Source organism: Sus scrofa, chromosome 18 (genome assembly GCF_000003025.6).
Source record: "Sus scrofa isolate TJ Tabasco breed Duroc chromosome 18, Sscrofa11.1, whole genome shotgun sequence".
Taxonomy (NCBI): Eukaryota; Metazoa; Chordata; class Mammalia; order Artiodactyla; family Suidae; genus Sus; species Sus scrofa.
The window spans coordinates 15,872,476-15,897,969 of record NC_010460.4 but is presented as its reverse complement, the minus strand read 5'-3'; the positions used below and the strand labels follow the sequence as shown (position 1 = coordinate 15,897,969).

The 25,494-nt window shown below is 43.4% G+C and overlaps 1 protein-coding gene across 2 annotated transcripts in view; it reads left to right on the top strand.

Moving 5' to 3' along the window:
* The window catches only part of EXOC4 (exocyst complex component 4), an 801,583-nt gene that overhangs the window by 8,765 nt on the left and 767,324 nt on the right, over nt 1–25,494 (top strand). For both annotated transcript variants that reach the window (XM_021078821.1, XM_021078822.1), the window contains exon 2: nt 15,101–15,290. In XM_021078821.1, coding sequence (XP_020934480.1) covers nt 15,101–15,290 — 190 coding nt within the window. The remainder of the gene's footprint in view (nt 1–15,100; nt 15,291–25,494) is intronic.

Sequence of the window (25,494 nt, the reverse complement as noted above, 5' to 3'; positions counted from 1 at the left end):
ATCTCTGTCTCTCTGTATGAAATGTTGGATGTATAGATAGAAATATATTTTAACAGAAATATGGGATGTGCTCTGTGCTAAAAGTATATGCTAACTTTATTGTCTCCATTTTGAGATATACATACAAAGAGTAAAGCACATACATACTGATTGTATGATTTAATGGCTTAATGAATTCTTGCCAGTGTAACCATTCCCTAGGTCAAGGTAGAAAACAATTCCAGCATCCCTGCCAATTTTTTTTTTTCCCAGTTCAGTTTTTGTTGTTGTTGTTAAGGATCTCCTGTTGTTCCAACACAACTTGTTTAGTAGGCTGTTCTTTTTTTCGCTGACTCTTTTGCGTGTTTGTCAGAAGTTAGTTGGCTACTGTGGATCTGTTTCTTTAGTCTGTTCCATTTATCTGTTGATCTTGTTGACAATACCACACAGCCTTGCTGACTGCTTTTTTACATATCATGTAAGCTTTCCAGCTGTATTATATTTTCAAATTTATTTTAGCCCTTCTAGGTCCTTTGCATTTCCGTATTAATTTTAGAATTAGCTAATCAATTTCTAAAAAAAACGCCTGCTGGGATTTTGGTTGGGATGATTAATATGGGAGAATTGACACTGTATCAGTATGAAACTTCTGATTCATCTACAGGGTATCTCTTTCCATTTAATTCCCTCAATCCTTTTTTTTTTTTTTTTTTTTTTGTAGATTTCAATGTGTTAGTCTTACATATTGTTTGTCAGATTTACCTCTAAGTATTTTAAGACACTTCAGGTTGTCCTACAGCTCACTGAATGGTGACTTTTCTTTCTTTTTCTTCATTCTTTGTTTTTTCTTGATGTTTGCTTTTGCATAGTTTCTATTACTGTGTGTTCAAGTTCACTAATCATTCCTGCAATTCATAATCTGCTGTTAATTCCATGTAATATAAGTTTATTAGATTGTGGTTTTGCTCTCCAAGAAGTTTGATTTGAGTCTTTAAAAAATGTCTTTAAATCTCTGCCTACGTGTTCAGACTTTCCCATAGCTGATTGACCATATAGAATACAGGTGTTGTAACTATTTCAATGTTTTCACTAATTTTATCATCTGTCATCATTTTGGGGTTCATTGTGGTTGATTGATGCCTCCTGCCCCTCCCTTTACATGCCTTGCACTTTTTCGATGCTAGATTTTGTGGATTTCACCTTGTTGGATACTGATATTGGATATCTTTGTTCTCCTGTCAATATTCTTGAGCTTTCTTTTGGGATGTGGTTAAGTTAATCGGAAACAGGGTGGCACTTTCAGGTCCTCTTTAAAATTTTGCTAATTGGGAGCAGTGTAACATTTAGTCTAGGGCCATTTTGCCTCTGTGCTTTGGCAAAATCCTTCTGAGTGCTCCATCCAGTGCTTTGTTGAGTGCTGAGATTTTTCACTCTGGCTGTGTGTGATTTGAGATAATTGTTCTCGCTAATGCTTTCAGGTGGTTCTTGGTGTGGCTTTGAGTAGTTTTCTACCCCGCATGCCCAGATGAAGACTCAAGGAAGCTCCTCCACAGCTCTCCAGGGTGCTCGGGGTGGCTCTCTCTCCAGCACTCTGCTTGGCGAACAGCAAGAGTCCAAGGTTTTCAAATCTGTTTGGTTTGTTCGCTGTTTCAGATGGGAGAGTAAATCCATGTGCTGTTATTCCATCCTGTCTCGGAGTAGAAGCCTGCCATGCTTCTTGTCTTAAAGAATATCTCTCATTTTCATGGGTCGGGTTTTAGGGTGCATAGGCTCAGAGAAGAAGAAGAAGGTAAGCAGATGTTGTGGCACGAAAGTGAGCTAGGTATCTCAGCATTGATGGTTTTTCTGATTTTACTGTGTTGTGTGTTTACTTCATGTAGTACTCTTTCAGAACTCTTAGAAATACCTTGGAACTAGTATGCGTCTGATTGTATATTTCTTCAGTTTAAAAAATAGAGTTCTTTGTTGAATGCCTGTGAGGGTACAGTTTATTGTAGCCTGAGGTCTAGTGTGGCTGGTAAATGGCTTTTCTTTGGGTAGCATAGTACTTAGACTCTTTCTCTTGGTTGTTTTTATTTGCATGTGGATGCTTTTGCAACCTGTGTTTGCATTTTTCAGTTGGCAGTCGTGAGCAGCTCTCCCCACTGTCTTATATTCTGTTGCCCCTTCCATGTTTGTTAACTGCTTTCAAGCTATGAAATGAGTTATGACCTTGGTCTTTCTTTATGGTGTTTTTCACCTTGAAAACGTAGGGACTCACCATTTAACATGATGCTATAAGGGAAAATGCTCGCGTATCCTTTGACATTGTAAGGAAAATTTAACCATTTCAAGATTCTTAGGAGAACCTTTCCTGACATTTATTCTTTTAAAAGTTTTTTATAAAGCTCTTGCAGAAAGTTCAGTGGCACATGATGCAGAAGGTGTTTTTCCATTGGAAACTTGATACCTATCATTGTGCTGAATATTACAGAATATTTTATACTTAAAGTGAGTATTTTATACTTAAAGTATCACTTGAGAGCTTGTTAGAAATGGAGATCTTGTTAGAAATGGAGATCTTAGGAGATCTTAGGCACCTGCTGAACCATCTGGCCTGAATCAGCAGTTTTTTAAGAGTCAGCAGTTTTGTTAAGAGTCTCAGGTGAATTAGAGTTTGAGTGGCCCTTAGGAGATAATTTGGGAAAAGAAGTTGTAAGAAATCAATTAACATTGTTAACTTTTGGCTGAGATAATGGTATGGCTATTTTTAAAAAAGTGTTATTCGTAAGAGATACGTAGTGAAATATATACAGCAATAAAAATAACGTCTAGGATTTGCTTCCAAATAATAGGGAAGAAGATTGGAGTCAGTGAAGGTATAAATGAAACAAGATGGGAATTGTTTGATAATTGTTGAAGCTGGGTTTATTCAAGGAGTCTCTTAATTTCGTGCATGTTTGGGAATTTCCATAAAAATGAACATGTGGGGAGTTACCATCGTGGCTCAGTGGAAACGAATCTGACTAGTATCCATGAGGATTCGGGTTCGATCCCTAATCCTTGGCCTTGCTCAGTGGGTTAAGGGTCTGGCGTTGCTGTGAGCTGTGGTGTAGGTCGCAGACCAGCTTGGATCCCTCACTGCTGTGGCTGTGGCGTAGACCAGCAACTTGTAGCTCCAATTCAGTCCCTAGCCTGGGAACTTGCATGTGCCCAACATGTGGCCCTAAACAAGCAAAAAAAAAAACCAAAAAACAAAAAAAACACCAAAACGCATGTGTATGTATGTTTATGTATATGCTGGGGAGAGGGAAGGTGGTGGAAATTACAAGGTTACGTAGGTTAATAAATTGCAGAAATGCTACATAATATATTCACGTCCTGTCCACCTTGCCCTCCCCCCCTTCCTCCCTCCCAGAAGCACCTTGTACATTAACATATTAAAGTCTCCTGAAAATGAACGCTGTTAGGAAACCTGCTTCAATTTGTGTAACCCAGAATTTACAGAAGAGCCCATTATCACGTGACATCTATTAATATCTTAGAAGACACTGTTTCTGAGGAACTCACCAGAAACTCCTCATTAGGAAATAACATACACATTTAAAATGGTCAGATGGGAGTTCCCATCTTGGCGCAGCAGAGGTGAATCCGACTGGGAACCATGGGGTTATGGGTTTGATCCCTGGCCTTGCTCAGTGGGTTGAGGATCCTTCGTTGCTGTGGCTGTGGTGTAGGTGGGCAGCTGTAGCTCTGATTCGACCCTAGCCTGGGAATCTTCATATGCACGGGTTCAGCCCTTAAAAAAAAAAAAAAAAAAGATCAGATGCTGTAATGTGTTGTACTAACAGAAACATTCCAGTGGAGGCGAAAAATGGGGTGCCTGAAGACAGTGTTTTAAAAGGATGTAGGGCTTAAAATGCGAGTGGAAAAGAGAGTTTGGATCAGGAAGGGTGGGGGAGGTTTTAGGTTGACTTTGTTGACCCTGGACTGTGTTGATTTTTTAGTAGGGGTGATTTTACTTTATTTTGGTAATGGTCTTCTCTTTTAAGCTACAAGATTTATAGCTGTTGGTCTCCGGAAGTGTTCTGTATAACCAAGTTAATTGAAATACAGAAAAACTGCCTGTCGGGTGTCGTAATTGGCCCTAAGTGCTGTCTTGAAGCAAGCTGCCAGTGAATTTTCAATTGACTTTAAAGCAGAAATTGTTTACTGTCACTTGTTATTAACTGAATCTCTTAGTAGTGAATTATGGAATGTTGTTTTTAGGTTTCAGAAAACTTTTTCAGAGGGACTTGTCATTGTGAATGGTTATCAGTTGGGCTGGTAGTATCTTGTATTTTGTGGGATCTAATAAGACAGTTAAACAAGCAATTGCAGTGTATAATTGAATATAATAAAATCTGATTTAAAAGTGTAATGCAGATTTGGTTATGCTTTGAGTGAAGCCCTATCTTATGTGATTATATAGTGATACCCATCTTATAATCTGATGTGTGATTTTTTTTTCTTTTCTTCCACAAAACTCAGAATTATAATGAGTCTTCTTTTTGGCCACGCCCATAACATGTGGAAGTTCCTGGGCCGCAGATTAAACCCCATCCACAGCAGTGACCATGTTGGGTCCTTAACCTGCTAGGCCACCAGGGAACTCCGAGGTTCTTTTATTTTTATTATTCATTTTAAGCATTTGTAGACTATGCATCTTCTACAAAGTGCTCTGCTTTGTGGGCCTTAAAGACCACTTCTCAACTTTGTTGGTTAGGGTTCAGCATCTCAGTAACCTCTTTTCCTCCTTCTCAGTTTGTACTTTCACTCTGCTCAGAAGTGTCTTTAGTACTTCTGCTGACCTAATAGGCATATGTTACTGTCAGGCATTTCGTAGGTTGGCTGTTACATATTTTAAAGGAAAAGAAAACCTGACTCACAGTGTGAGATAAGGGCTAAATAGATCTCATAGTGTAACCTAATACCTTGCTGGTTAAAAGCGGTTTGGGAAAGAGAATAGAATTCACGTTTTCAAGAATCACGTCGGCTCTAGATTTTTTCTTGTGTTGGGGTCAATAACAAGGAATATTATATTCCTTTTTGAAAGATGGGTTAGTTAATTGTTCATTCTCTTCCTACTTGGAGGTTCTGAAACTTGTTAACCCTTGGATATCTGTTGAGAGTGTAAAACTACTCAGGTTGGGTCGGAAGGTAACGTGTTTGACTATATGGTGAGGATGGCTTCTTGTCTTCTGCTCTTTTCATTATGCAGGTAAAAATGTTCGTTAGAATTGTTCTCATGAGAGAGGGCGGTACTGATGGAGGGATTCAGGTGCTTAGGAGCAAAAAGGGCAGGGGCTCAGTGGCATCCGGATTGCCTGCCAAGAGGCCCATTTTGAGTGCTTCCCAGAGTGGGGGTTACTGAGGAGATTGGCTTGTAGCTGTGGATTTTCCCCTGTAGAGCTGTACTTCTTGATAGGTGATTTCTGGATATGTGGAGCTTTACTTGTAATTAGTTTTTCTGAGTTGCTTGAAGGGATTTCCATTAATTGTTTCCTTAATCTTTATTATTCCTGGAGGAGAGGTCATGGGATGCCAACAAGGAATGCCTTTAGAAGACAATTAAGTGTATTAACTGTTTTCAGAAAGCCCGACTTAATGCTAATTATTCTGCAGGTGTCACCCAAATTCAGGTGTATTATGTTAAAATTTCTTATAGCAGGTTAATTAGTTGAGTTATCTGAGACTCCATCGGGCAGCTAACTCTGCTTGTGAAAGCATCTGCGTTGCTATGGTTAAGCGGGGGAGGGGGGGTGACTGATAACATCTGCCTTGAGGTTTTACCCAGCTAGTGTGATGCTGCCTCTGTCTTACAGGGTGCTGTAGTAGCCAGCTCAGGCTGCCATAACAAAATGCCATGGCCAGAGTGACTTAAACAATAGTTTTTCTCACAGTTGAGGAGGCTAGAGGTCTAAGGCTAAGGTGTTGTCAGGGTTGGTTTCTGGAGAGGCCTCTCTTTCTTGGCTGGCAGGTGGCCACCTTCTCGCTGTGTCCTTGCACGGCCCTTGCTCTTGAGTATAGAGGAGGGGCGCTGTCTTGGGTCTCTTCCTCTTTTTATAAGGACCCCGGTCCCGCAGCATTAAGGCCCTGGACACAGGGCCTCACTGAACCTGGATTACCTCCCTCCAATCCCTCTTGGCAAACACAGTCCCGTTGGAGGCGAGGGCTTCTGGGGGAGGTGGGTGGTGCGTGTGTCACAATTCAGTCCATACACGCGGTGCTCTGGAGACGTCTTACTCCTTTGTTCAGATAACACTAAGGTGCCCCCAGAGTGACAGTCTGGCAATCTTGAGGCTCAAGGAAGAGCCCTGGTCAGGGTACTTTTCTACAGTTGGTTGTCACCTTTGCTAAATGGTTTTGTGTGTTTTAAGGTTTGACCGTCTTTTATTAGCTCTCTAATCCCAAATGCTTGTACTGTGAACTCTTGGCAAAGAATGGCTGTCTGGTCAGCTTGAACTATGGAAAAAGGGTGGCGGAGAGGAGGAAGTTAATGAGACATGATCAGATCCATTTAGTCGTCGGACTTCTCTCAATTCTACTCTTAGATTAAAATGGGGAGTTCCCGTCGTGGCGCAGTGGTTAACGAATCCGACTAGGAACCATGAGGTTGCAGGTTCGGTCCCTGCCCTCGCTCAGTGGGTTAAGGATCTGGCGTTGCCGTGAGCTGTGATGTAGGTTGCAGACACGGCTCGGATCCCGTGTTGCTGTGGCTCTGGCGTAGGCCGGCGGCTACAGCTCCGATTGGACCCCTAGCCTGGGACCCTCCATATGCCGCGGGAGCGGCCCAAAGAAATAGCAAAAAGACAAAAAAAAAAAAAAAGGGATCTTTGTAAAGCTTAATGCTCAAACTATATTCAGAGTCTTTCAAAATCTCTTAGGTTTGAGTATTACGTTCTTGGAGGGACTTAGAAAAAATTGTCATTTATCTGTTTTTAGAAGGTTGTCGAGGACATTGTTTGCTATATTGTATAACATCTTATTTTAACTGAAAGGTTAAAAAAATTAGTTCTAATTTAAAGTTTACTTCTTTAGAGGAGCTTGGATCTGTCTTTTTGAGCATGAGAATTGCGTAGCTGTTTCCTTTTTGCATTGGCTGCTAGGAACCTCAGAGTTCGACAGAGGGCTCACTTCATACACACTGCGTTGGTCCCTATGACCTGCGTACCTGTGTTTTACATGTGTGTGGCCTTGTTGTCCTGCATCTCTCACTAGTTCCCCTTTCTCATTTGTGTTGTCTGTATTTTTGTATGAACTGTCTCAGATCTTTTGGAAAGAGGTGGGGTAGGATTGAAATGAAACGTGGAAGTATTATTACTCATTATTCACCACTAAATGCTGGTTGAAAGCTGTCATGCTTTGCCTGGGTTCTAACTCCTAGGTGACTTCAGAGAGCACTTGCAGAGTAAAAGCCTGCCGAGCTGTACTAACCCAGCCCCCAGCATCCTCCTCGACCTTAACTCTTATCTCTGTTGCCCCTCCTCGCTTTTCTGAAGCCACGTTGACTGCCTGGCTATTCGTTGTTCCTTGGACAGGCCAAACATAGCTGGTTTCAGGACCTGTGCCTCTTTTGCTGTCTCTGGAATCAGTTTCCCCAGATAATGCCACCTCTTCTCCCCCCCCAGCCCCGGCAGCCCCCAGCTTTCTAGAAAACTGTTCAAATGCCATCTTGATCTGAGAGGCAATTCCTGGCCTCCCTGTGTGCCAGAGTGTCCCCCTCCTCCTGCTCCCCCCCACCCCCCGCTGGCCTTCCCATGTGCCTGCTTCCCCCACTAGACTCGATTGGAAGCTTCATGAGGGAGGGATTGCTTTTATTCACATCTGTCTTTTTAGCCACTTAGAACTGTGCCTGCTAAGTTGCAGGTGCAGTACAGACTGTTCAGTGACTAAATGAACGAAATAGGGTCCAGTGAACTGTTACTCGTCCTTTCCTAGAGATTGGGGAACAGGTATTTCTCTGTGTGAGATCGTCTAGTTGCAGTTGTTTCTTAAGGCAGGGACCCTCCGTGACCCCTTTCAGTTCCTGCCTTTTGCTGATGCTCATTATTTAGCTTTTCCTAAGCACTTAATGGAACAGCTACCAGAAGAATGTGGAGAAAAGCTCTGATGTTAGTTTATAAGTAACCCTCAGGAATTTGCCAATGGGGGAGGCTTGGCTTTAGGGGGTTTGGGCGAACAGTGTTGTGATTCACAAATGATTGATTTTGTTTCTAACAACGCATCAGCCCACATGTTGAGGGCACTTGATGTTTACAAAGCACGTTCACACACTTCTCTAGTCCTCACGGTAACCTGGAGAGGCAGGTGCTCTTACTATCTTGTCTATTTGATAAGGAAAGAAACAGATCCAAAGCCGTGAAGTGACTTGCCCAAGGTCAGAGAGCTCGAAAGTCGCAGACAGCTTATGGTTGACCTTGTTTTGAGAGGACTAAGACACCCCTGGTGTATTGCTCATGGTGGTATTCTAGATGAGTGTTTTTTTCTTGTTGCATCCTCTTACTCTGTCTTTGACAGTTACTGTTCCTCTTGAGTGATGGGTTACCTTTGGGTTTCTAACGCTATTTTCATAGGTGTGCTTTTTCTTGTATTTGATCTTCCTTTTGTCTTTTTAAAGAGTAATACTGGCTTTTGTGTATTTTCTCCTGTCTGGACTCCATTACTCTATTAAGTCCAAAATGAAAGCAAAATTGCTCCGTAGAAGGAGCCAGCGATGGTGACTAGTTATTTTCCTTTCAAAGCACTTGACCGGCTACACTGAAATACAGAGGCTGGTATCAGAAAGGAAACTGACAAATTTAGTTTTAGATCTGTAGTTATTTACCCTGGGTTTTTATGCTTGTTTGTTTGTAGGGCTTGCTTGGAGCCGATGGTGGTGAATTCACTAGAACCATTTAACTTGTGTGTTCTACCAGGTGCTGTTAACCATAGCTTAGCATAGGTACCATGGTCCTTTTAGCCCATCAGGTAAATAGATTCCTTCCTGGGATTAATTAGTCATGGTTGGAGATGTAATTCATCCTGCAAATGCCAGAGCTGTCTTAGTGATCCAGAAATGTTTCTGTGCCCAGCTGAACTGGAATCTGTGCTTTTTTTTTTTTTTTTTTTTGTCTTTTTACCTTTTCTGGCGCGGCTCCCAGGGCATATGGAGGTTCCCAGGCTAGGGGTCTAACCAGAGCTGTAGCTGCCGGCCTACATCACAGCCACAGCAACGTGGGATCCAAGCCGCGTCTGTGACCTACACCATGGCTCACGGCAATGCCGGATCCTTAGCCCACTGAGCAAGGCCCAGGACTGAACCCGCAACCTCATCGTTCCTAGTCACATTCGTTAACCATTGCGCCACAACGGGAACTCCTGGAATCTGTGCTTTTTATGTGCCTCCATGAACTTGGCAATGGTTTGGAAAGCATCGTGGTTTTGACATAGGAATGGAAAAATCTCTACAGAATGACTGAGTGACTTGATGGCATCATGAGATGGCAGCTTTACATAGTTTCTCCTGTTTCATGTCTTCTTTTAGGTCATGGCTTTTAAACATCCTTGTCCAGATTCAAGATTGTTGCTGCTAACAAAGCTGCTGAGTGCTCTGTGCACATCTCCCATTGTCCACTCCTTTCTTTACACGAGAGCGGTAGCTTGACGAGGGTGTGGTTCTGCAGCCTTGGAGCTGAAGTCAGGAAGGGCAGGACTTCGTAACATGTATGGTGGAAAGGGCATGGGTTTTAGAGTCTAGCACACTGAGTTTTTTAATTTCATTTGGGATGTTGTTAGCTGTGTGCTGGTTTGCATGTGACTTGACATCTCTGTTGCTTTGATTCCTATCTGTAAAAAGATGGTGATACTGTCTCACCAGACGGTTTTTGAGTATCGCCTTAGACCACGTGGGCAAAAGAACTTCTGCAATGTCTGGTGTTTAATAGAAACCCAGTTATTTATATCCCCTGCCTCACTTTGACCTTCTTTTCTCAAAATGTGGGACACAGGGATGCATGTAAATGTGTCCATTTAATTTTCAAATTTCCAAAGTCGGGGAATGAGAGCTAGATTGTCAGCACTTACTGTCAGATCTTCGATCATTTTTGGACTCAATCTTTATGAAAATACTATAGCGTTTTAGTCTACATTATTAGAAATTGAGCACCCATATTACGGGATATAGAAGCTTTTTCTCTTTGGACTGGTCACCCCCATAATAGGAGTATGTTGTGTCAGTTACGAGTACCACATCTCCAGAGGCAGGATAGAGAACCTTAGGAGCCAGGCTATCCAGATTTGAAGCCTGTCTCTGCTGCTTAAAAGTTCTGTGCCTCTAAACCACAACTTGGTCTCCTCATATGTAAAAAGAGGGGGAATAATTGCACCTGCTTCACAGGGTTGTTGTCAGGAATAAATTATTATGTGCAAACCTCTTAGATTAATGTGGTGAAATAGAGGGTTAACCATTTTCGAGGGGGCTTCAGAAGAAATGAACAAGGCCTGTAGGCTGCCACGTTGTGGAAGAAACAGATGAAGAAATTGGAGGTGTTGAACCTGAGAAGAAAGAAGTACTGAGAGCCCTTTACCATTTAAAGAGAGATTTTTATGGAAGAGGAAATACTTGTTTTATGTTACTGAAAAAGGTGGAACTGGGATCAATGGGTAGAAATTATAAAGAGGCTGATTGTACTTTATTGAAATGAAAGGCTTTGTAACACGTAGGGTTGTTCAGAGTTGCAGTGAATGGCTTTGTGAGCCAGTGAGCTTTCCCTCCCACAGAGGCTTAGAAGGCTGAGGGGAGCTTCCTGACCTGGCAGGCAGTGTGAACTGGATGATCAAGTCACTGGCTTAAAGTCAGATGATCCCACCCTGACGTTTGCTAGGTTTCGGGAACTTTTCTCCCTCGAGTTCATCAACTTTTATGGTCGGTCTTTCATTCATTTTGCAAATCTTCATCATGTGAGACATTGTATTTCTGGTCTCATTTTGCAGAGAAGAAAGCAGGTTGGAAATGAATCTCTGTTTCCCATCTGCTGTTGCTTGCCACCATGCAGTCCGTGGAGGAACCCAGCGGATTTGGTTTCATTATTGTTGGGAGACTGTTCTCTTTGGGAGGGTCATGTTTCTGAAGTTCTTGTGAGCAAAGCACTGGTTGGAGATTCTTGGGCATGTTCAGATGTTTGGAGGATAGGGGTAATCTTTGCCTCTAGAGCAAAGGCCAAGCATGTTAACTGTCGGGTATAAAAGATTCAGTGTCTTAAGTTGATGGTTCCTTTTCAGCAACTCAGTATGTGTAGGTATCCATTGGGGTCCATTTGCCCAACACTCATGGGACTTGGGGGACAGGGGAACCTGATAGAAATACACTGATGCTCGTGCTGCTTGCTGTGCTGTGAGTAATAAAGTCCTAAGCTTCTGACCTGGGAGTTGTATGACCTCTCCCAGTATCCATGAAACTGTGGCAGGCTAACTTGTTAGCTTGTAAGTGTGATAAAAATCTCAAAATCTTAACAATTCTTTTTTTTTTTTTTTTAACTTTTATCCTATTCTTTTTTTTTTTTTTTTTTTTAAATCTTCATGATTCTTGATGTTAAGGAGTAAAGTGAAAGAGGGGTCAAATCTCAGGCCCAGTGCCGAATGATCTAGTGTTTGGGGTGATGAAGCTTGAATCTTTGTCTCCGAAGGATGCCGTTACCATGACATTGTGGAAAAATGCTACTGCCTTTTCTGCTGTTGCCCTAACAATGACAGCCAGCAACCACTGCCGGCATTTGTGGAGTGCTAGTGATATGCCAGGCCTCGTTCGATCTCATTTAATTCTCACCTACCACCCTATAAGGAAGGTTACTTATCGTTTCCATTTTATAGATGAGCAGATAAGATACTGTGACCAAGATCCTGTGGGCAGTGATGGTGGAGCCAGGGTGCTAATCCAGGCAGTTGGATTCCAGAGCCTACAACTCTAGCAGGTAGAAGCAAAATCTGAAAACAGACCGAGCTGGGTTTTGAATCCCTGCATTATCTCCCTCCCCCTCATTGGGTGAGGTGGAGCAAATTAATGTACCTTCTTCAAATCTCATGTTGCTTCGTCTTTAAAAAAGAGAGACCCTCTCCAGTGGGCTGTTCTGAGGGTTAAACATACCTTCTATAAAATGAACAACCTCTCTAGATATTACTATTACTACTTTTCTGTAGTTAAACAATAACCAAAAAACTTTAGTGGTTTTGTCCTCAGAGTTCTTTAAGTATTTTTGACTAAAGGCAAAATGCCATTCAGCCCAGTTGACATCGAGAGAATGAATTTCTGGGAGTTCCCATTGTGGCTCAGTGGAAATGTATCCATGAGGATGTGGGTTTGATCCTCGCCTTGCTCAGTGAGTTAAGTATCTGACATTAGAGTGAGCTGTGGTTTAGGTCACAGACATGGTTGGGATTTGGCATTGCTGTGGCTGTGCTGTAGGTTGGCAGCTATAGCTCCCCCCAGAAAAAAGAAAGAAAAAAAAAAAAAAAAAGAAGTTCCCGTTGTGGCTCAGTGATTAGCGAATCCGACTAGGGACCATGAGGTTGCGGGTTCGATCCCTGGCCTTGCTCAGTGGGTTAAGGATCTGGCGTTGCTGTGAGCTGTGGTGTACGTCACAGACATGGCTTGGATCTGGCATTGCTGTGGCTCTGGCGAAGGCCGGCAGCAACAGCTCCGATTCGACCCCAAGCCTAGGAACCTCCATATGCCATGGGTGCGGCCCTCAAAAGACAAAAAGAGGATGAATTTCTGGAGTGCCCTGATGGCTCAGCAGGTTAAAGACCTGGCGTGGTCCCTGCTGTGTCGCAGGTTTGATCTCTGGCCCAGGAACTTCTGCATGCTGTAGGTGTGGCCAAAAAAGGAGGATGAATCTGAAATGCAGGGCGACATGGCATAGGCTGGATCCTTGTATAAATATTTTCTCTGAAAATGAAATTAGAACCTAGCCCCCCCACCCCCGACCCAGTTTAGTGTCTCATCTTGGCTTGAGTAACCCTCTCTGTTTTCTAAATAACTCCTAATGCTGTGGTAATGTGTTACACTGACAGCTGATGCCCCTGAGAAATTGTCCTCTCTCTCAGCCTGACATTTTCCTTAATGGTAATTCCACTAGTTACTGTAAACAGTGGGAGATGTTGGGCACGGTTCCTTCCACAGAGGGGGCGGTGGGGGGGGTCACACAGCGTCATGACGATGCCTGGCCGATCCCCTGTAGCTTTGAAAAGTCTGTGGCTGTGATGGGGGGCGAAGGGGGGAAGTAGGAGAGTTAAATATCCAGGAGCTCTTCCCTTTGGGACAGTTGATAAATTGAAAGCCTTTTCTGATGGTGCTTGACTCGAGATTCACAGCCTGGAAGGTATCAGATTTAAAGAGCAATGTTATGTATCATTGAAACAACAGGTGGACATCCTTCGCCATCCTGTACCCGAATATTGCAAGTAAGATTGGGAGCTCTGCTTTTACAACCAGATTCCCCCTAAGTTCTCCGCTCTGATTTACTTCATTAGTCAAATGCCCATGTGGTATTTTCTACCTGAAGGGAAGCTTGGCGGTCGTCTGCCCGGGTGACAGAGGAGGACACAGGACCTGGTGTGGGAAAGGCCTTCCTTCAAGTCTCGGGGTTCTCAGTGTGTGGTTTTCCTTGAGTGTATGTCACAGCCCTTAGAGACTTGGGTGTTGTCTTCACTCCCTGTCAGTCTCTCCGCACCCGCACCCCACTTTATGCTGGACCCCATCTCTGGGCATCCCTAGCACATGTACAAAATTCGTTTTGGAGGTTAGGTCTGCTGAGTCTCCCTCCAGATGGAAAGAACAATGTTATACGTCAGGTGCCTCATGCAGGAAGATCTTTTGCTCTACGTGGCCGCTGGGAGAAGGCTGTCGTACAGTATCGCGCTGGCAAAAATGCGAGGAGGGGACACGCGATTGATTCCCTGACAGATCCTTTCTGAAGGCAGTTCTAATGATCGACTCAGAATTGACGGCATCCCTCTTTGAGAGCCTAAACCACCCCCTCCCTAAATTAAAAAAGATGAACGGAACAGAGTCTGCTGCATGTATAAGCTGACAACCGAGGGAATTTAATGAAACCCTAAATTACCGCAGCCAACAGATAAGAGGAAAAGGTTTCTTTGTTACTGATTATAACACTAAATTAAAAAAAAAATTATCCAAGAGAGATAATAGAAGAAACAAAGCTCTGTGGCCCATGTATCAAACGAAGTTATTGGAAGATTTTTTTAATAAGTGTATCTATCTCATTCCCGGCTTATTGTTGATTCATATCAATCTTGTTAGTGCTGTTGGAAGAATAGTGAATGGGGGGACTCTCTCGTAGGATAGCTGATATTATTGCTGTTGCAGTGGATTTTAGAATGACTGTGACCTTATTTGGGGGCTCGGTTCCAAATTCAGGTCATTGGGATGAACTGTTGGGAAGGTGGTTCCTCAGTGCAGAAGCACCTGTGTAGTTGGGAGGCTTTCGGCTCTATATAAAAGAAGACCAGGCCAAAGTGACTTAACAGTGGATGTTATCTCCCTTCACAAGCAGTTGCAAAGTAAGGCAGCTGTGGGCTGGCTGCTTTGGGGGCCCAGGGACGTCATGGCAGTAGCTTGGCGCATGTGTCTTAGCTTTCTTGTTCAGGACTGTAAAACAGCTAGTGGATTGGAGTATTTTGTCATTGTATGACAATCGCAGTGTTGGGAAAAGGCACCTGCTTCCTGTGCATCTTGTTGCAAGAAAACCATTCCTAGATGCCCTGAGGTCTCATTGGCCGGGCTTGCCACTGGTAAGGGCAATGGAAGTTGCGGAGTTCCTCCAGCAAATTGAGAGCTGCTCAGACTCTTGGAGAGTTCATGCTGGCTGTTCACCTGACCTTGCCAAGGGGAAAAGGGAAGGGAAGGCCTCCTCAGCAAGGCAAACCAGTAAATCCACTTAGATGGGCTCCTGGAATATACTGTGCACATGGTTCCATCTTTTCTCTTAGTAACCTGTGTCATGTCCTAGTGAGTGAGATGAATGTGCTCGCGTTGCCGAAGTCCCCTTTCTTGTACCTTTGGCGTTCGCATTGGACGCGGCTTGATCTATTCTGTCTTAACCAGGACCCTCTCGACCAGTGATGACGTTGAAGACCGAGAAAACGAGAAGGGGCGCCTGGAAGAGGCCTACGAGAAGTGTGACCGAGACCTGGATGAACTGATCGTGCAGCACTACACAGAACTGACGACAGCCATTCGCACGTACCAGAGCATCACAGAGCGCATCACCAACTCCCGGAACAAGATAAAGCAGGTGGGCCTCCATCCTGCTGGTCTGGCCATTGCAGGGCCTTCCCTTTGCCCAGGCGTTGTAGCTCGGGGAGGTGCTCTGGTGGTGGTAATGGCCTTCACGGGTGATTCGCAGTGATGCTTTGCAAGGAGTTTTGTAAGTTTCTGGAAGGCCGGGCTGAAGAGGATCACAGAAGGCATCTGGCGTTGCTGCGTTTTTCCCGTGTGTCTGATCCTTGACTCTGGCCATTACTTGTCCTTGCCGCGTGAAATGACACAAAGGAGAGGGCCTCAATTTGAGGAAGCCTAAAGGGGAGATGTTTTAAGCCTCTAGGGCCTTTTACTGTTAGTGAGTGTCATTTTAATGTATCAAATGTACTTAATATGCTCACATTACACATGAGTGTGTGTGTGTGTGTGTGTGTGTGTGTTTGCTGTAGCAGTTGAACATTAAAAAAAAAATTCTGATTTTTGAATCTGTCACTCCATTTGAGGTTGGTTGTGATTGCTGTTAAGTCAGTGTTCGTTCTTGCTAACTTGGGAGAAGAAAAATCTAACTTACAAGTTATTTAAACATAGTTAAAATATTATGAATCCTGAAATTCTTGAAGATCATTCTTTAGTGACAAGCATGTATTAATTTTTATTTTGTAATTGTGTTACATATCTTGAGCTGTTCCTCTTATTTTCTTTCTCTCTTCCTCCCCCTCTTCCCTCTTCTTGGCTCATCCTTCCTACCCCCTCACCTCCTTCCTCTCAGGGTTGGTCTTGGAAAACCTTTTCACTCTCGAATGCCGACTTCTTAGTCGCTGAAGGATAAAGTGGGTTCATCGGGTATTTCTATATTTGGTCAAGGGACGAGCTACTCAAATGAAGGTTATGTACTGTCACATCATGGTGATGTGGTTCTCGGCTGTGCATTTTGAGGGTCACTCCTTTAATACTTAGACTTCCACTTTCTGATAAATAACACCTGCCAGCACTTAGCACTGCTTCCTTGCCAAGCATGATTAAGGTCTGTTTCTCACTCAACAAGTATAGAATTTGAACTCTGGTCTCCCTGCTCTGAGATGCTTTTTGCTGGTTTTCAGACGTCGTTTAAGCATAAGCTGCTTCTTTGTAAATGAGATTTTGCAGAACCCCAGCATACAAGCCACCTCTTGTTTTGTTGGGGTTAGAGATGCAAAGGCTCATACTGGGCCCCTTAGCACTCAGCAGCTGACCTTCCAGCACTGTGGCCAGAGGGCTGCATAGACCGTTTGAAGCACTACCTACCTTGTGCTGTTGGATCGGTTCAGGAGTTCCCTGGTCTGGACCTGCCCAGTGATAGCTGTGCTTACAACAGCCTCCCGTGTCTTCTCCCCTGCCCTCTAGCCTTATGTTATGGTGTGAGTAGATACATAAATGATTCTTCTAAGAATGCTGTTAAAAAGTTTGGGCCTCCAAGAGCACGGTTTCACTCTCAGAAGGCTCATAACCTTTTTTTGCAGCAATGTGCCAACCTCTTCACATTTTAAAATTAACTGGGCAGTTTCAAAAGGAATCCTACCGTTCTTAGCCTTTTCAAGTGGTGAGTTCATCCTATGGATTGATCTGAAACAAGGTAAAGCTATAGATGATTGACTCCAGATTTAAAGTAACTGTAGTCCGTTTTGACCCAATATGCTAAGCTCAGGAGGGGTCAGAAAACGAATGTATAGCGCGGCTGACCTGCTGGCTTTGCCTCGGGTAATCACAGTGAGGGTGAAGGAGCTCGTGGTACTGGTGTTTTCTGATGAGTGCCCTTGACTGGAAGGACTTTGTCCTAGTCTCAGGGCAAGCAGTGCGGTGGTTTCTGCCTTGACTCCCTATCACTCTGAGTCGATAGGATCTTGGCCGAAACAGAGTATTGGCTGGTGCTGAAACGGAAGAGCCTCAGCGTGAGGATTTCACATTTGTTCGAGTCGCCGGAGTCTTGGCACTGCCCTCATTTTTAAGAGTGCGGGAGTTTTGAGCACAAGAAAACAACAAAGACAACTTTGTGTCTATGACGTCAGGCAGTTGTCAAGAAAGTAAATGTCACAGAACTCTGAGGGCTTCGCTTCAGTCTTGGCAAGAGAAAGAACGGGCTAAATCTCTTTTCAAAGAAGCCTTTAATGATTGACACAGGGAAGAAGAAAACTGTTGGGGGGAGAAATGAAAGCGAATTTGTTTTCGCTGTGTAATTTGACAATTTTGTACTGTGAAAGTCCACTGCGGATCACCAAGGAAACACTGATGATTCCGCACTAATCTTTGCCTGTCATTTTTGGTTTTTACTTGCACTTTGGATTATATACAAAAAAAAAGTGTGTGTATTTTTAAAGTACAAATGCGGATGATTCAGTAATCACTGGATTCCCTTATTTCAGGGCCAAGCAAGATGTTGAGAAGGTGTGGATCTGAGTTGACATTTTCTTTCTGCTCTCTGCCAAAAGAGTGGAATGAGGACTTACTCAACAAATATTTGCGCCGTATGCTGGGACTGTTTTAGATTCTGAGATCTGCTTTCGATTTCCATAGAATGGAAACCACCAGTCCCTGTCTTCATGGGGCTTACAGGCTGGTGGGAGGAGACAGGAAGACAGATGAGATGTAGCAACACAGATTTAGCCTTTGTAATGTATTAAGTGTCTGTTTTGTGCTGAGCATTGCTCTAGGTCCTGGGGTTTAGAAGTGAATAAAATAGACAAAATTTCCTGTTCTTGTGGATTTTACATACTCGATTAGGGAGACAGGCTATTTTTTTTTTTTTTTTTTTCTTTTTTGGCTGGACCTGTAGCTTGTGAGAGTTCCAGGGCCAGGGATCAAACCCATGACACAGCAACAACCCGAGCCATAGCAGTGACAGTGCCGGGTCCTCAACCCACTGAGCCACAAGGGAATGCCAATAAATTAAGGAGTAAAAGAGGTTATAACAGGTGATAAGAAATGCTAGGCTTAAAAAAACAAAACAAAACAACAAGGAAGGGAGTTCTTGTGGCTCAGTGGTAACGAACACAACTAGTATCCATGAGGATATGAGTTCGATCCCTGGCCTCGCTCAGTGGGTTAAGGATCCAGTGTGGCTGTAGCTTAGGCCAGCAGTTGCAGCTCTGATTTGACCCCTAGCCTGGGAACTTTGATATACTGTGCCTGCACCCTAAAAAGTGTGCGCGCGCGCGCGCGCACACACACACACACACACACAGCCAGCAAGGAAGAAGAGTAGGGAGTTGCTGTTTTGAACAGAGTGGTCAGGGAATGCTTCACTGAGGTTATATTCAAGTCAGCACTGGAAGGAGGTGACAGAGAGTCTGGAAAAGCACCCCAGGAAGAAGGAATAGCAGATATAGAAAGTTCCAGAAGCAGGAACATGATTGGAATTGGGGGAAAGCTGTGCAGAGGCCAGTGGGGCTGGAGTGGGAAGTGGGGAGAAGGAACAGAGATGAGAGAGCTGAAGGGTGAGCTGTGGTGGAGGGTCATGTCATGTGGGGTCTTTCTTTTTTTCTTTTTGTCTTTTTGCCATTTCTTGGGCTGCTCCCGTGGTATATGGAGGTTCCCAGGCTAGGGGTCAAATTGGAGCTGTAGCCGCTGGCCTACACCACAGCCATAGCAACACAGGATCTGAGCCGTGTCTGCAACCGATACCACAGCTCACGGCAACACCGGATCCTTAACCCACTGAGCAAGGGCAGAGATCGAACCCGCAACCTCATGGTTCCTAGTCAGATTCGTTAACCACTGAGCCACCACGGGAACTCCAGGTCGTGTGGGTTGCTGATCACTGTAAGGACTGTGACTCTAACTCTAGGCATGATGGAAAATCGTAAGGTTTTGAGCCCAAGAATGGCACACTGTGGGCAACCTTTAAAAGGGCCACTCTAGGTGTTATTTCATTTTTTAAAATATTTTGTCTTTAGGGCCATACCTGGGACATATGGAGGCTCCCAGGCTAGAGGTCGAATTGGAGCAGTAGCCGCTGGCCTACGCAACAGCCACAGCAACGCCAGATAGAAGCTGCGTCTGGGACCTACACCACACCTCATGGCAATGCCAGATCCTTAACCCACTGATCGAGGCCAGGGATCAAACCTGTGGGTCCATGGAAACTAGGCAGATTAGTTTCTGCTGAGCCAGGACGGGAACTCCTTTTTTATTTTATTTGTTTTTTTAATTTCACTGTAGGTGTTAAAATGAGAATAGATTTTAGTGGGGGCCAAAGCAGACAAGGATGTTCATGTTTGTGCTTTGTTACCTTGTAGAGTTTGAGAACATAGAACTGTTGAGTGTACATTTCCCATTTTGGTGTTTGTTTTATATATGAATTTATCTATGGTAGAATCTGTCCTTGAGGATAATAGGAGCTGATAGGTGGATTTGACTCTTCCCAGATGTTCCAGACTTCTTTATAAATCAATCAAGTCCTTCTGGAATTTTTTTTTTCCAGAAAAAAAAAAATACATGCAAATAAAATGCCATGTATGATTGATCGGGTCAATTAATGTCAATAGTAAGTAAAATAGTGGGGCTCTCCTTTTATTGCCGAATGTGTTATTGAGTACAAAGGAGATGTTGCTGCCTTAGAAAAACCTCAGAATCTGGAGTTCCTGTTGTGGCTCAGCAGGTTAAGGACGTAATGTTGTTTCTGTGAGGATTTGAATTTGATCCCTTGCCTCAATCAGTGGGTTAAGGATCCAGCGTTGCTGTGGTGTAGGCTGGGAGCCACAACTCCGATTCGACCCTTAGCCTAGGAACTTCTATATGTTGCAGGTGCATTCGTAAAAACAAAAAGGAGAATCAAACACCCCCTACCCCCCGAATCCACTGGTTCTGCCAGTGTCTCTCATAATAATGACTGTTAATGGCCGCAGCATCACTGAAAATCGATGATGAGTTGGGGACTTGGCGCTGTATGTATGGGTGATGCTTGTTGGTAGTAGTTGACCTGTGCTAAGTAGATGAGATGGCATCAAATTTCTTTAAAGATACTAAGTATCTATCTAATACTTAACATAGAATCAGATAGGCTGAAGGGAAAACAAAGAAACATATCCGTGTTGTGATGTGTGCATAAACACTATATTTCCCCCCAATAGGCTGCTCTGTTAATGCTGAGTCAAGTTCTTAACTCATTCTTCTTGCGTGTAATTGGAAATAACCATAGGTGATTACTGATACGAAGTTGTTAGGGCTTAATCATTGAGCAATCTAATATTCATTACCTGACATGTAGCGAAAATAGTTGTGTGACTTTTTAAGTGAACGTAACGTATACTTTGAGAGGCAGAATGAGAATGAAGAAAATTTTGATACGGACACCATCACAAGAGAACAACATGGTTTGGGTAGGAAGTTGTTTAAGTCTAGATAAATGATAGAAGATCCAAGCTACTTGTATGAGAAAGGGAAAAAAGCCTAGAAATGGACATGCCAAACTGTGGGCAGTAACGAGATACTGCCACTTAAAATCTAGATGGGCCTGGATCATTAATGCCATCTCAGGCTTCCTAGGAGGGAAGCTTTGCATTAAGTTTAACAGTATCTGTATTTGTGTACTGGTAACAGACTCTGCAACTCAAAAGTATTGCCTTTGGAAAGCGCTGAGTGGAACCTCTCAGCATTTAAGACCTTAAAATGGAATCTAAAAAACGAAGGGGCAAAAAAAGCATGAGAAATAAAAGTTTGAAGGTAATTTAAAAATGATCGATAGTTCTAAAGGGCTTTTAAACAGACCAGTGAGTGGTGTTTCTAAAGTTCATTCCTTCTAGGCACTTGCTTTAAGACTACGGGGAAGGAATGGTTTGGACACTTGTTAAGAGGAAACCCATGACAATGCTTATAGGAAGATTGATTTTTTTTTTTTTTAAACCACAAAAAGAAAATAAGGATATTTTGTACTTTTAGAAGTAAGAATAATGGTGATTATTACTTTAATTTTCATTTACCAGCCTTTGGTTATGGGGAACCCCACAGGATATTTCTCGTCTACAGTTTCAGTGAGGTGCTTGCAGATTTGTTGTGCTTTGTTACAGATAATAGGCACATTCCAAGGCATTCCTCTCCTCCTCTTACCTTATTCCTTTTTTTTTTTTTTTTTGCTTTTTAGGGCCTCACCTGTGGTATATGGGGGTTCCCAGGCCAGGGGTCAAATTGTAGCTACAGCTGCTGGCCTACACCACAGCCACAGCAACCCTTGCGGATCCAAGCTTCTTCTGCGACCTACACCACAGCTCACAGCAATGCCGGATCCTTAACCCACTGGGCGAGGCCAGGGATCATACCCGCACCCTCATGGTTCCTAGTCATTGGTTTCCGCTGAGCCATGACGGGAACTCCCTCTTACCTTATCCTTGATCCAGGTTTAGTGCTTTGCTGATTTCCTGACTTGAAAGTGAGGACCTCGGCCATGTCCCCCGGGGCCTCCGTCAGCATCCTTCTTGTCAAATACTCCCACAGTGCTCTTCAGAGGCCCCAGTTTGTTTCCTCTTTGCTTGCTCTCTCCCAAGGCAGGGTTGCAAAAATCTATTTCTCTGCTTTCTGTAACCTTTCACATACCCATTCACAGTAACCTTTGGGGCCCTGTGTTCCTTCTTTTCTTTTCTTTTTGGCTGTGCCTGTGGCATATGGAAGTTCTCAGGGATTGAACCCGCGCTGCAGCAGTGGCAATGCCAGGTCCTTTCTTTCGTCCTTCCTCCTCGCCTCTCCTCTCCCCTCCTTCTTTCTTTCTTTCTTCGGCTGCATCTGCAGCATAGGACATTTTCCGAGGCTACAGGTTGAATTGGAACTGTAGCTGCCGGCCTGTGCTGCAGCAACACCAGATCCAAGCCGCATCTGTGACTTGTGCTGCAGCTCACGGCAACATAGGATCCTTAACCCACTGAGCTGGACCAGGGATTGGACCTGCATCCTCATGAATACTAGTTGGGATCTTAACCTGCTGAGCCCCAGTAGGAACTCCCTGAAATAATTTCTGAATGGATGATTTGGACCAACCGTGAAGTTACTAGAATTCTAAGAAAGCAAAGGAAATATGTTTGAGGAAAGATTTCTTTCTTTCTCTTCCTTTTTCTTTTCTTTTTTTTTTTTTTTTGTCTTTTTAGGGCTGCACCCACGGCATATGGAGGTTCCCAGGCTAGGGTTCGAATTGGAGCTACAGCTGCCAGCCTACACCACAGCAATACCAGATCCAAGCTGCGTCTTTGACCTACAACACAGCCCATGGCAACGCCAGATCCTTAACCCACTGGGCAAGGCCAGGGGTCGAACCTGCAGCCTCATGTTTGCTAGTCAGATTTGTTAACCGCTGCGCCATGATGGGAACTCCAGTTTCTTGGGTTTTGATATCATGATTTGAAAAGCTTGACTCTTCGTGGTTTTGTTTAAGGGAGAAACAGAGCAACACAATTTTTCAGTCTTAATTATCCTGATAAATTATAATGGAATTAAAATGCTGTCACCACATTTCTAAAACAACTGGCATTTGATGAGTTCTCATCGTGGCTCAGCGGAAACGAATCTGACTAGCATCCGTGAGGATGCATGTTCGATCCCTGGCCTTGCTCAGTGGGTTAAGGATCTGATGTTGCTGTGAGCTGTGGTGTTGGTCGCAGACCCTGCTTGGATCCTGCGTTGCTGGGGCTGTGGCCGGCAGCTGTAGTTCCGATTCGATTCCTGGCCTGGAACTTCCATATGCCATGGGTATGGCCCTAAAAAGAAAAACAACAACAAAAAACCCCCAGGCATTTGAGAAATAAACGTTTAGGTATAATATGGTACCTTTCTTACTTTAGATGCCGTTATGCGTTGGTGAATGTAGCCCCGCTTCTCCCCTCCCTCTTTAAAAAATTGTATTTATTGAGCTGTAGTTTACATACAAAATTTTTAGAGTACAGTTCAGTGAGTTTTGGCAAATGTTTGTATCCTTGAATGGAGACTGTATCCAATCTGGAAACTGTCCTCCTGCTTCTTCACAGGCAATTCCCCCCACCCCCCAGCCCACCCAGTCCTGCTCCAAACAACTCCTGATTTGAATTCTTAGCACCAGAGATTATTTTTGCCTGTTCCAGAACTTTGAATAGCATATACTCTAGTGTCTGGCTTCTTTTACTCAGCGTAATGTTAAGATTCTGCATGTCTCTTCCCTTTTATTGCTGAGTAATGTTCCCCTTGCTGCCCCAAGTTTTAAAAGAACATTTCTTTGAAACTGTGACTTTCTGATCAAAAAGCTGAAGCCTCAGGGCGCTTTAGTATGAAAAGTTCATGTGAGCTGCTTATGCCGGCAGCTTTGGCTAAACTCAGTTGAGGGGATAATTTGGGTCGTGTTCATTTGGCACACAGCCTGATGTCCCCTCCCCCACCCCAGACACGCACCCCAATTCCACCTTCCTTTTCGTCTTCTCTCCACGTAGTAATCGAAAATGAGGAGTGAGCTGATGATATGGTATATATCCTAGTGTGGAGTGCTCTCATGGTCAGAAAGGAGTTTGCCCAGCTTTAAGGACACTCTGTAAGTTTGTCTCCCACTCTTTTGATGAAGCGTCTAGCTGTGTGTTGTATGACACAAAATTTATTTTTAACCGTTTGTGTGGTAACTATTACACACAGAGGAAAATGCTGAGAAATACGGAACCAAGGTGATTTAAGTAGAATATCAGCTATCAGAGTCTAATAGGTTTTAACTAAGAGGTAAAATACGATAGATTTAATCGCAGGAGTTCTTAAGCCAGAGACCAAGAATTCTAAGAGGATCTAGGAATGGCTTTGAAAAATGTGTTTCAAAAAATCAAATAAAACCACAAGTGCTGATTAAAGAAAAAAAATGCAGTACTCCCTTACCTCGTCCTACCCCAGTCCCAGTGCCAACACTTCAGAGGCATAGACCTTTACTCATTGAAGTCCCCCCCCCACCAGATATTTAATATTTCTGTATTTCTAAGTAACACCCTGTTTTTCTGGCTTTTTCTATTTTGTTTGATTTTGTTTTTTGCCTTTTTCTCTTTTTTGAGCCGCACCCATAGCATATGGAGGTTCCCAGGCTAGGGGTCTAATCAGAGCTGTAGCCACCAGCCTACACCACCGCCATACTAGATCGGAGCCGTATCTTCGACCTACACCACAACTCAAGGCAACAATGGATCCTTAACCCACTGAGCAAGGCCAGGGATCGAACCTGCAACCTCAAGGTTCCTAGTCGGATTTGCTTACACTGAGCCACGGTGGGAACACCTGGCTTTTTCTCTTTTAGACACTGTATGTGAATTGCTGGTTGTGGTTCTCCCTTTTTCTCCCACCTCACCTCATCTTCCTTCAAACCCTTTGTATCTCAGTTTTTGGTTAAATAGCTAGTACTTATTTTATTATAATGACATAAACATTTACATCTAAGCTATCCAGCATACTCGTTCCTTTAAGAAAATTTTTTATTGGAGTATAGTTAACTTAAATGTTGCGTTAATTTCAGGTATACAGCAAAGTGAATCAGTTGCATAGTTTTCTACAAATTTATATATGTCCATTCTTTTTCAGATTCTTTTCCCACATAGGCTATCATGGAGTATTGAGATTTACCTATGCTATACAATAGTTCTGGTTACTTAGCAGTTTTGTAGACAGTGGTGTGTATTTCCTTGGGCAATACTGTTGACTTCCTTGGAGGAAGTGACTGAAACATCCCATTTCCTTTCTTCTGCATCGGCTTCCCTCTTTCCTGGATCCTGTTTCTTCCCTTCTGTTTTTCCCTTCTGTTGATGGAAAGCATTCTCCAGTAGCTTGCTGAGATAAGGTTTATTTTTTGAGAGCTTGCATGTCTGAAAATGTCTTTATTCTTTCCTCACACTTGATTGATAGTTTTTCTGGGAAATAATTCTCTTAGGATTTTGAAGATCTATTAGTCGTTTGTCTTACAGCTTTTAGTGTTGCTCTTGAGAAAAGTTTGATGCATTCTGATTCACAGTCCTTTGTATGGGTTTTTTTGCTCCTTTCCTTTGAAAGCTTTTAGGATTTTCTCTATATCCTTGTGTCCTTATTTGTCAGGATAGTGTACCCTGACTTGGGTCTTTTTTTATTCCCTCATCTTGAATACTTGGTATGCCTTTTCCGTCTGAAAATTCGTGTCTTTGGCTCTGGAACATTTTATGTTAATTGTTTCCTCTGTCTCATTTTTTTCCTCTACTGGAATTCTTAATTTGCTAAGCATTGGACCTCGTGCAGCAGTCTCCCCGTTTTCTTTA